Source organism: Talpa europaea (assembly GCF_964194135.1).
Source record: "Talpa europaea genome assembly, chromosome: 4".
Lineage (NCBI taxonomy): Eukaryota > Metazoa > Chordata > Mammalia > Eulipotyphla > Talpidae > Talpa > Talpa europaea.
The window spans coordinates 31,402,988-31,415,469 of record NC_140070.1 but is presented as its reverse complement, the minus strand read 5'-3'; the positions used below and the strand labels follow the sequence as shown (position 1 = coordinate 31,415,469).

Sequence of the window (12,482 nt, the reverse complement as noted above, 5' to 3'; positions counted from 1 at the left end):
CCGCTGCAGCAGGAATTCGATCCCCAGCCAGGGAGCTGACCCACATGGTGCAGCAGACCTCTCCTGTGTCTCCCGCTGCTCCCCTCAGCAGTGTATTTCAGTAGATCCACTGTTCTGATCCCCACTCTGTCTCTGGTGAACCCTCTCACCCTTTGCACCTCTGGCCTGTACTCCAGTTCTTCTATGTAAAAATAAATAAAATATTTTTTAAAAAAAGAGGGAGGTTTTCCAAGGAAGGGATGGCCATCAGGCCTCCTGGGAAGGAGCTCAGATGAAGACAGGTGATAACATGGAGATCGCTGCCAATCAGATAAAAACAGGCTTATTTCCACTAGAGAGGTGACATCCATTATAAACAGCCTCTGTCCTCCACCCCCAAGGCTGTCTTGTTGCTGAGTTGTACTGTATTGGTATTTATAGGAACCAGTCATTGGCTTTTGGGTATTTATTCATTTGAGTTTTGGTTATAAAGGGGCAAATTTTCAAGCATCAGTTCTTTTGAGTTTTTTAGTGTTCCCTTCACGGGCCAACAAGTGAGGCTCTCTGAGCTCTCTGTCTAGCTGTCCCTGAGGAGCTGGTGTTTGATTCCAGAGCCCATGTCAACACAGACTCTGCAGCTGGTCCTTCATGTAGTAGGATGGCTTTGGTACCCCCAAGGTCTAACACATGGTATAGGGTCTCTCAGATCAGGACCCAAAAAATTAAACTGGGCCCACTGGAGAAGCTTCAAGGTTTCAGAACATCCTTGGGTTTTTAAAACAGATTGCTGTCGAAGTTTCAGGCAGCTGTGTCTAGATTTTTCTTTCAGCATTGCATTGTTCATGTGGACTCCGCAGGTAGGAATGGGTGGGTTCATTCTTTTTCATACATTTGCTTTGTGGTGAAAAGGAGCCAAATGCCACTTCTTCCATGAAGTGTCCTCTTCTTCCAGGTGGAAACATTGTCCCCCCCTGTGCCTGCAGAGTTCACGGTACCTCTCTTACTCCTCACGCTGTCCCTTCCAGGCCCTCACTGTCACCTCCCTTCAAATTGCACATGCCTAAAGGCAGACTCCACTGTGTGTGCATTCGGTTCTCCTTGACCGCCTTACAGAAGAGCTTCAAATGAAGCTGAACTGAACTGAACTAAAAGAAGGAATGAAAAGTGGCTGACATTTCAAGTGAATCCAGGGAAACCTGACACTTTGACACACTGTTCACATAAGTTGGGTCCTGGAATCATGATTAAACATTCCTCTCATTTTCTCACTACAGAGGCTCAACGGTCTAGCAAGCTTTTCAAATTCCCTACTGGAAAGTGAGATAGTTAGTATTAGTGTCTTCAAACTCTATTACACCCCTAGGAAGTGGCCAAGAAGAATGTGCCCCTGGTGATTCAAAGCTCCATGAGAAAGCCACCTTTGAAGTGTGAGGGAGGCAGGTATTAGGCAGGATGCTGGCCACAGGCAGGGGTGATGGGTGGGGATGCCCACGGGGCCAGAGCTGGGGCTGTTTGCCTTACCCGAGTGGTGGCATCCACCGTGACACCGTGTTTGATCAGCACATCCGCCACTGGAACGTGGCCTTCTTGTGCTACCAGATGGAGGGGAGTGAGGCCACTCTGGAAAGAAAAGGAAGGTCACTGTACACAGTAAAGAATTCTAGGCCATCATAAAGAGCACTGAGGTTTAGGAACGAGTCTAGCTCTGCAGTCACCAAACAGCTCTTTGGCCTCTGGCAAAGCTCTTCCTCTCTGAACCTCAATATCCTTATCTGAAAAATGAGGAGATTAAACTAAGTCAGAGGTCAGCAACTATTTCTGTTCAGGGCCAGCTGGTGAATGTTTTGGATTTCTGTCTCTGTTGCAACTACCCAACTTTGCCGCTCAGAGTGAGAAAGCAGCTACAGGCAACGACTAAAGGAACAGGAATGGCTGTGTTCCAATAAAACTTTATTTACACAAATTGAGTGGAGGACCGAGTTTAACCCACAGGCCATCATTTGCTGACTTCTGAACTAGATGAACTCTACAGTACATTCCAATTGTAACATTCCCTAGTTGAGTGATATGAGATGCACTTCAGAGCCTTGCTTTCTTTGGAAAATAGAGATTATCACTGACCTATCTCAAGTGCAGTGTAATGAGAATTTCTGAGAAGGCTCATTGGAAGCACAATGCGCCATCTAAAGGTAGGACGGGGTTAGCACATCACAGACTGCCCCGTACTGTAGAAAGTTTGGAGGATCCTGCTGGGGCTGAAAACACCATTTCTTGGAGTTCTTATTACAGCTTCCTCATGGGGATATTAATGTACCACAGAGCTTGTTTGATAAGTGGGCACTCAGATAAAAACATCAGAAAAATCTCCTTTACCCTGCCTCAATATGTTTTACTATAACCATAATTGATCAAACTGTAGGACAAACAGGGCTCCAATTCTGCTGTCCAAGGTGGTGGGCATGTCCTGTCTCCACTGCAAGGTCTCCACACAGCCTCCTCTGCTCTCTGTACTTTTTCCGAAGCTAACCTGACGCCCAGGAGCATCACCCTCCCTGACCAAAGCCAGAGCAGGCCATGACCGAGCAGTCCCTGGGTCAGTCATAGACCCTTGGGTATCTCGCCTGATTCTTGGGGTTCACACAGTGAGCTAGCTGCTGAGGGCACTCTGAGGAGAGTGGGGACATCCCTCGGACAGAGCGTATCATCCTTACAGCTCCTTACAGAGCTCAAGGAAGAATCAAGACTCCTCCCCAAATAATGGCCCAATCCTAATGCCTCTGGTCACTTGTCCAAACCTATCCACAGAGAGCCAGGTGAGCGTAAGTTTAAGAAATCTTAAGTTACCTTGTAAGGCTTACCTTTCTGAAACTCTATTCTGTTCATTTATCATCTAAAGAGGTGCCTCTTCATATTGTGTGACTCCATTTATATGAAACACCAGAATTGGCAAATTCACAGAGACAGAAGGTAGATTAGCAGTTGCCAGGGGATGGGGGTGGGGTTTGAGGGAAACGGGAAGTGGCTGTTAATGGGTATGAGGTTTTCTTTTAGGTGATGAAAATGTTTTGAGATTAGATATTAATGATAGTTGCCCAATTCCACAAATACACCAAAACCACCATTCTAAAGGGGGAATTTTATGGTGTATGAATTACAATTCAATAAAATTGCTATTTAAAAAAAAGAAGCAATCCTTTGTTTTTCTTGGGTTACGCATTCCTTTGAGAGGCTGATGAAAATGATGAAGACTTTTCACCCAGAAAAATGCTCAAATGGCCATCCTACGAAATGCCCTGTACAATTTTGGAAGGTTTCATATTTATATGTGAATAATGGCTGGATTGAGAACTCCTAGTTTACTATATAGGCTAGCATTGAATAAGTATCTTTCCCACAGAAAAAGAATCTATAGTACAAAATTACTTAATATATTCCTGAATGTAGACACAGGCCTATATTTGGGAAAATATATTTTGGGACTATGGATTTCAGTATTGATCTTTTTTGTAGATTCTTAAGTAAATCCATGCAGAATTGGCAAAGGCTTTGATATCAGATAGGCTTAGGGTCAGGCAATCTCGGCAATAAGGTCTGAGTCTGTTTATGCATTTATAAAGCTGACATAAGACCTGCACATGGCTGTTGTAAGGATTATACATATACACACAGGCACACACATGTGCACATACACACATGCACACACACACAGAGGCATGCATTATTGGTGCACAGTACTCAGATATATACAGAGTTGCTGACACTAATAAATCATTACTGAGGCTATGGGCAGATCTGAAGTGGCCATGCTTACCTTGTTCCCCAGGTTGCCATTGGCTTGTTTGGAGAGCAGCAGAGCCACCATCTCCGCATGACCCTCTTGGGCAGCCAGGTGAAGGGGTGTCACACCTTGCACTGACTCAGCATTCGCTGACCCCCCATACTGCAGCAGATTGCGGGCCACCTCCATCTGATTCTGCTTGGCAGCGATGTGCAAAGGAGTGTAGCCATTCTGAAACAAAAGCCGCCACCGGAGCCTGATTACAGGAATGCAGAGTTGACAATACAAGAGCATGCCTCTTGCACTTACAGCCTCTGAGGGAGGCTAGGCCTGGCTGGAGGCCCGCTGGAGGCCCACTGATCAGGGAAGGTCATCCAGGAGAGCATCTTGAATAAACAAACAAACCAGGTCCATTTGGATCTAGAGACAGCTCACAAGTCCCCACAGCTAGCATATGTCTCTTGTACATTTTCCACCAATATTCATCTATTATTTGTTATCCTACTCTGACCTACTGCAGTGCAGGAAGTGCTCAGTCATGAATAAATGCTGAGATTGAGTTAGGCAGTCTATAGAACCATTAGAAGCCAGGGAAGTAAGGAACTGAAAGATTCCCATTTCCTCCATCCTTGCAAGAAGAACCAACCTCCCTCCCCCAAATTTTCAGAAAGGAAAAGGACCAGAGTCCCCTTCTTCCCCAGTACAATTGGGCTAAGTGCTTCCTGTAGGCAGGGCAGTGCAAGCGCAAGGGATTTGGGGAGGTAGAAGGTGGTGTCAGTTCTCCCTCCGCTGTAACTAGCTGTGTAACTGAGGCAAGATAGTCAATGACCTTTAGACTTGCTTTTGTATTTTTTAAGCCATTGAAAGTGGATAATAATATGTACATTGCTCTTTTTCTCAAAGTTGTTGGATGGGTCAAATATGATAATATACATGAAGGTGATTTCCATCATTAAATTGAAAAAGTAATAAACCTTAGTATGGTTTTGCAGTGCCCTGACTCACAAGATGTTTTAAGGCTACAAAGAGGTGAAGAAGCTTGGCCCAAAGGTAAATCAGTGATATTACCATGCACTGTTTATTCAGCTGGCTTTTGTGTAGTTGTTTGAAGACTTTCTTCATAGAGCAAGCAGTGCCTGGGTTTATATTTCAGAGCAAGCTCCTTATCCCACTGCGCATAGGTGACTGTCTACTTTGGTTCTCACTGTTAGAAACACTTTCACCTAAAATCTCCCTTTAGTACTTCCTGCAGCACACACAACAAATAAGGCAGGCATTTTTATGACCTCCCCATTTTGTGGATCAAGAGCCCAGCTCTCTGAGAAGCTAAATGCCTTCTCCACTGTCACACAATAAGTGGAATAACGGATAACCCAAGTCTGGCCGTTGAAGCACTGATCCAGGTGCTTTCAGCTACAGTCCTGTTTCTCAAACTTTAAAAGGCATACAAATTACCTGGAATCTTGTGAAAATGTTGATTAAGAATGTGCAGGGAAGCCCAAGATTCTGTATTTCTCATAAGCCTGCCAGATAACGATGCTGCCTGCGCAGGGACCATGCTTTCAGTAACAAGACTCCCAAGCATTCAGGGCTAAGGGGGATGCTAGGCCTGAGGAGCTCTGAGAAAAACCACGACTTTTTAAGCACATGCCCACCCAGTCCCAGAGCAGAAGACGTATGAGAGAGGGCTCCCCAGGCTGGGCACCATCCTCCTGGCTACCCTAGAGAGCAGAATGTCCCCCACCAGTCACTTTCTTACTGTGGAAACCAAAATTTCCAGTCCTGCCAGAATCACTGATCACAAAAATAAAAGAAAAAAAGAGGGAGCTGACTAACAGTGAAATCCCAGCTCCACAGCATTAGGGGACAGGCACAGATAGCAAGGTCCATCTGGAAAGTGGATTTTATTGGGAAACGAAAAGTTGTAATTTACTTAAAGAATGAAATTGAATTAAAAAATTCTCTTTGAGAACCTCTGGGCATGGCTAGTGGGAATATTAGTGGGAATGCGGCCATAATGGAGAGCAGTATGGAGATTCTTCAAAAATTTAAAAATAGAAATACCATATGAATCAGCTATTCCATCCTGGGTATTAATCTGAAGAATACAAAAACACTAATTGGAAGAGCTATGTTCATTGCAGCATTACTCACAATAGCCAAGATATGGAAACAGCCTAAGAGTCCACTGACAGGTGAATGGATACATAAAATGTGGTATACATATACCATGGAACACTTATCAACTATAAAAAAGATGAAATACTGTCATTTTCAACAACATGGATGAACCCAGGCTCAATGAAATAGATCATATGGAAAAAGACAAATACATAATTTCACTTATATGTGAAACATAAAGAAACAAAGCAAACAAGCAAACAAAAATTAACAAAACAAACTCTTAGATTCACATAACAGGTTGGCGGTTACTAGAGGGGAAGCAGGTGGGGCTGGGTAAAATGGGTCATGGGGGCCAATTGTATGGTAGGGAACAGGATTAGACTTTCGCTGGTGATTAGACTTTCGCTGGTGAGAAGCTAAATGCCTTCTCCACTGTCACATAGTAAGTGGAATATGTACATACAGATGCCGAAGTATAATTCTGCACACCTGAATTTTCGATAATGTTGCCATTGCTACATCAATAAAAAAATGTTTAAAAATCCTTCTCTTTAAATAATTATGTAAGCTAATTCTTTGCAGTGTTCCTTCTTTTTAATTCAATTATGTTATGAGAAAATATTTAATTCTCCTTTGTAGGTTGTATTTCTATAACAAGATCAGCATTTTGATAACGAGAAAATTAAACAAAATGATGTTAGTGCTATATTAAAAGGGAGCAAAGAAAAGACTCAGTGGATCCCCTGAGATTTGGAGACATCTTCAAGGGAGACCTTTCTCCCTGAGAAGGGACAGTGTTGCTCCCCAGTGCTGTTGTTGGGATGAACGGTGGCAGCTGGACACCAGCAGGTACCTTTCCTGGGGACCACCCTGTTATAAGGGCAGGAAGTCACTGCAGGAAAGAAGTCTTTTAATGGACAGAGGACAGCAACTCAAGCAACTGAAAGTCTATTCATGCACACAGGCAGGAGTCCTAGGCCACCTGGGCATCTGTGGCTGCCCACAGCAGCGAAGGGCAAGCTTCCTGGACATGACCATGGGTTAAAGCCAAGATACAAGAGCAACTGTCAGCTCAGAACAGGGACCGCCCCTCTGAGCTTTCCACAAGCAAGACAGCAGGAACTCATGACCTTCTGTGGGTGACAAGGACAAGGGGCACTAGGCAGAGTCAGGGAGCATTTAGGGAGGGATAGGAGCCAGCTGAAGGCTCTTCTTTCCCAAGGAAATGAGCTCATCCAAAGGAATGCACACTGGAGAGAGATCTGCCTAAATGTTAGAACAACATTAGCATCAAAATTAGAAAGGGGAGGGTTTGGTTTGGGTGCGGAGAGAGCTGCATGTGAAATTCTACAAAATTGCCAGACTACTTTAGAAACTATTTTTTGCCATGGAAACAAACCCCATCTGTACAGGGTCTGTGCATGGATATAGCTTTCTTTAAATACCATGAACCTGGCTCTGATCTCTTTTATATAAGGAGGGGAGCGAGGAGGAGGGGAGTCCAGCATTTTATTTTTAGCGGCAGGAGTAAGTCACATCTTAACAGGGCCACATGCTCCCTCCACACAGTGACGTGAGGCTTGCTACGGCGACAACGCAGGGACAGGTGCCCAGGAGACACGGTGTCTGCAGGAAAGCGTGCTGTGACATTCTGATGAGCATCCCTGCTGAGGAGGAGGATAAACGAAGGCACTGATTTTCTCTGACTAGCTGCACAGCCCTAGAGTCAGCAGGTGTCAGCTGGAATTACCCTGGTGGGGTGGGGGGGGGGAAGTCCCCCACCCCCACACACTATGGGTTCCCTCCCTGCACTCAAACTTCAGGGGCAGCACTGAGGCCTGGCGGCTGCTTTTCCAGAGATTACCTAGTATTTCTTCTGAGGGCATGCTGCCCTATCAGCAAGAAAGCTCTGGGGGTAGGACCTTGTGTGACCTTTGTACCCAGACTGGCTCCCTAGCCTTAGACCTTCTCCTAAGGCATCCACCGCCCCCAAGGAGGCCCACAGACACACACACACAAACACACACAGATGCTGCTCACCCGCAAGCCCTATAGAGGGCAGACTCTGCCCCCAAATGACCCTGAATCCTTGTATCCCACACCTGTGCTCCTTGCCCCCTCCATTCCCCAAGTCTGAGCTTACATAAGCAAGCCCTGGGGCTTCCTTAAGCATAAGCCTGCTGCTCTGAGCAGTGGGAGGCTGGCTGGCGTGAGGCTAGCATGCAGGGTAATAGATATGACAGGCCTCCTATGAACTCCAGCCATTTGCAGCAACATGGATGGACCTAGAGGGTATTTTGCTGGGTGAGATGAGTCAGACACAGGAAGGCAAACACCATACAATTTCACACATACGTGGTACACAGAAAAACCAGCCAAACAAATGAACTAGATAAAACAAAAACAGGGCCTCCCTGGTGGTGCAAGAGGTTAAGCACCGCACTATGAAGCTATCCGCAGCCTCTGCAGTGTGAGTTCGATCCCCGGCCAGCCAGGGAGCAACCCACATGGTGCGGCAGACCTCTCCTGACGCGCCCGCTGCTCCCCTCAGCAGTGTATTTCAGTAGATCTGCCTGTTCTGCTCCCCACTCTGTCTCTGGTGGATCCTCTCATGCCCCACATCTCTGACCTGTACCCCAGCTCTTGTATGCATAAATAAATAAATCTTTAAAAATAAATAAACAAATAAATAAATAAATAAAACACCCCTCTGTGGTACCAGAGGGGAAGAGGGAGGCAGTGGGCAAGTTAGGTAGAAGGAGACAACTGGTAAAAAATAGAATTGGACTATAGTGCTGAACTTAAAGCCGTATACACACATGTTGATTTTCAGTGATGCACGCCACAAACTTATATAATGTTATAAACCAATGTAATTTCCATTAAAAAATATAAATTAAAAAAAACTCTACCATCATCTAAAAGTCTGCACTCATCAGAGAAATAAATTTGGGGAATGACTATTCACTTTTGAAACAGATCTCTTGCTTCAAGGTTCCAGCAAGTTCATTCACCTGCAGCCTGAAATATTCCTCTAAGTGTGGCCACTGAGCCACCAGCACCAGAAGTGAGTGGGAATCCAAGAACAGGTCTCCCCACCATGGAGATTTCCGCTCATGCTGACCTTTGACAGCAGTTTACATGCAGCACTTTGGGGGACACATTTGCTGTGTAAAACCTCTCTGTGTGACGTAACCTGTTGCGAAGAAGTATTACCCACTTCCCACCCTCTCCTGGCCCCCAAATAGCAGCAATTATATGGCAGGTAACATTTGTGAAAGTGAAGTGAGATTGCTGAGATAAAAATAAAAACAAAACACAAACACCTTGGGCTGCTTTAGAAACATCCCTCCCTGAAGGCGTGGCCTGCGGCCTGCTCCCCAGGGCCTGTGAGCCAGTCTCAGTTGAGAGCTTCTGGCAGGTAGAGGGAGGGCGGGGTGTGGGTGGGGGGCTTACCCAAGCAGGGCTGTGTGGGGAGCCACCCCGGGGCAGCAGCAGCTTGACGATGTCCAGGTGGTTGTGATGGACGGCCACGTGCAGGGGAGTCAAGCCATTCTGCAGGGGTGAGATGGACCGGCCACCCCATCAGTTATAGGCAGCACTGTTTAGGATCCATGTTCCCTCTTTTACACAGGTAAAGTCTGGTTAAAAAGCATTCCCAAGCTAGTCTCGATTTCAAGCCACTAAAGAGCATGACCAGCTAGAGCCAGGGACCCTCCTCAGTCTGTCTCCTGATAGGGGCTTGGGCAGTGCAACCAGCCCGCACTCAGAGCAGGCCACGGGGCTTTCCTGAAGGCAAGGGCTTTGTCAGAAAGCCCAGTCCTCCCAAGGGCCATTATGCCTAGACAGCTGTCCAGTCAAAGGATGGACGAAGAAGGCTTAGGCAAGAGATGGCACTCCCAGGCCGCAGGTCCAGCCCTGGGGTTGTAGTGTATAGGGAGCGAGGAGGGAGAGACAAGCACACTCACTTTGCCAGCAGCATTTGGATGTGCATCGCGTTCCAGCAGCAGCTCTGCCATCCTCACCTTCCCATACTTGGCTGCCACATGGAGAGGGGTAAATCCTTTCTGAGGAGAAACACAGGCTGTTAGAAACAGGAGCCAGAGCTGTCCTCTTCAGGGAAAGGGCACACAGTAAAGGAGGCTTCCACCTTAACTGGCATGGACACATCAGTGGAGCAAAGAGACCTCTAAGAAGAGATCACAGACCTCAGGGCTCAGCAAGCTTTCCCTGCAGCTCACCAGCTGACCTCTCTCGTGACAGTGTATACAACCAGCTTGTGCTGTTATTTGACTGCTAACTAGTGGAGAGCAGGGGGCTTGAACCATTATTCTGCCCCAGAACCTTTCTGATTTGTCTAGAGCAGGCAATGAGCAGATTGCTGGATGAAGGCTGGGTGGTCGATGAGAAACTGCAGCTCCCCGCCTTTCTGAAAGGACCGTGACACAGCAGGCTCACAGACAGCAACCAGCCCTAAGGGTGCTGGTCCTCCCAGATGCTTTCAGCATTAGCAAGGCACCAGGCGGGGGTCCTCCAGTGCTCCTGGCCCAGCAGTGACAAGCATGTTCTTCCCAGAGAACACGAGTGGGAAGGCTGTACCTTGGTCATGCACGCCTGGGAGGCTTCCTTTTCCAGAAGGGCCACTGCTGTTTCCACATGTCCCTCTCGGGCTGTTATATGTAGGGGGGTGTGCCCGGCCGTCGTGGCCAGGTTGGGGTTGGCATTATTTTCCAGCAGGAGCTTCACCATGTTTGTATGGCCAATGCGAGCTGCACAGTGAAGCGGGGTCTGGTCATCCTGGATTGTGAAGTTACAAAGAAGGAAGGTGAGCCCAGAGAGGCAAGTGACTTTCTCAAGGTTACACAGCAAATCAAATGAGGAACTAAGATTGAAATTAAGTCTTTGAGTGGCAGGAACTAATATATTCTCTTATTTACAGCAACCCTTCAAGTTAGTTGTTATTTCTACCTAATTACCCAATGGCTCATCCTTCCCATCTGTAAATGAAAATACATACCAACTTTATAAGGCAACAGTTATTATGAGATCATGGATACAAAATTTCCACTTTGTGGACCTCCCCGGTGGCGCAGTGGTTGAGCGCTGGGTTGCAAAGCTGCCTGCAGCCTCTGCAGCCCCGGTTCGATCCCCGGCCCCGAGGTGAGGGTCCCACATGGCGCACAGACCTCTCCTGCCGCCCACTGCTCCCCTCAGCAGTGTACTTCATCTGTCTGCCTGTTCTGTTCCCCGCTCTGGCTCTGGTGAATTCTCTCACCCTCCCGCACTTCTGACTATACCCAGTGCTTGTATAAATAAATAAATAAATAAATCTTAAAAAAAAAAAAAGTCATTTAAAAAAAATTTTTTTTTCACTTTGTGTTTGGTCCTCAATAAGTTGTGGTTGCTCCTAGTATCTCCCAAGTCCTGTCTGAGTGGAAGCTCATCTTCCTGACTGGAAGCTACTCTGGTTTTCTCCATGGCTAGGATCATGGGAGAGTCCAAACTGCTGAAGGGGAAGATGACTTTTCGTGCCTCCTGCCCCTCACCCATCCCTGTTTATCCCATTACTGAAGAGGTTCAACGGGTGGGGTCTCTGTGTTGTGGGCCTAGCTGGGGGCTTCCCTCCCATGATCCAAACATAAATCACAGTCAAAACTCATAAGGGAGACTTCCATGGCCTGTGGGGTGGGAAAGTCTGGTCTTGGCCAAGCCCATCCACTGACCTTGCCAACTGGACAGCTCTTCCTACTCTTCACTCACCCAGCCCCTTGAAAATGCCTTTTACAATAGGGGGGGATTTTCCATTTTTGGATCAAGTAATTCCTGATTGATTTTCACTGGCAACACTGTCCTTAAAAACTAGCTTTTTGAAGGGAAGGGCGTCGGGTGGTGGGAATTCAGGTGAAAGGGGTCGCCTGGTAGATAGAATTGGACTTTTAGTGGTGAACTACTAAAGTACATACAAATGTTGATTTCTAATGAACTTATATAATGTTTTAATGCAATGTTACTCAACGAGACAGCAACTACAAAACTTTTCTTCTTATATCATCACTGTAACTACTGTGCACCTTTCAAGCCAAAAAACCCGGCGACCAGCCATGCTCCCTGGGCTTTCATTATGTAAAGACACAGAATGCTGATGCAAACACATCTCTGGCTTCCTCAGAATCCCTGCAAACCGGTCTAAGCCTTCACTGCAGCCACATGGGAATGACAAGGAATCTTTGTGCCACAAGCACAGCAGCCAGGCCTCTGAATTAGGAAGGATTTTTTCTGATTGCACTGGAATTTAATGCATCTTCCATCAGAGTGTCCTTCCCTTCCCACCCCCAGAACTCACCTTGGCCTTGGCATTTACTTTGGCTTTGTTCTGGAACAAATATTTGGCCACTTCCATGTGCCCTGCTCTGGCTGCCATGTGTAACGGGGTCTCCACTTTCTGTCAAATAACAAAATTATAGAAGTGTTTATACATGCTGGGATTCCAAAAGGACACACGCAGAGCTCAAAGTGCCAGCCCAGAGTGGTTTGGCGGGTTTTTGTCCAAATGGTGGAGTTGCCTCAGCAAGCATTTCCTTTAGCCTCTCGCCTGTAGATG

The 12,482-nt window shown here is 46.6% G+C and overlaps 1 protein-coding gene across 3 annotated transcripts in view; it reads right to left on the bottom strand.

Moving 5' to 3' along the window:
• ANK1 (ankyrin 1) overlaps positions 1–12,482 on the bottom strand; it is a gene marked incomplete at both ends in the record, with an annotated part of 212,277 nt that overhangs the window by 46,486 nt on the left and 153,309 nt on the right. For all 3 annotated transcript variants that reach the window (XM_084231770.1, XM_084231771.1, XM_084231769.1), the window contains 6 exons: positions 1,501–1,599; positions 3,791–3,988; positions 9,338–9,436; positions 9,850–9,948; positions 10,481–10,678; positions 12,225–12,323. In XM_084231770.1, the coding sequence (XP_084087896.1) occupies positions 1,501–1,599; positions 3,791–3,988; positions 9,338–9,436; positions 9,850–9,948; positions 10,481–10,678; positions 12,225–12,323 (792 nt within the window). The remainder of the gene's footprint in view (positions 1–1,500; positions 1,600–3,790; positions 3,989–9,337; positions 9,437–9,849; positions 9,949–10,480; positions 10,679–12,224; positions 12,324–12,482) is intronic.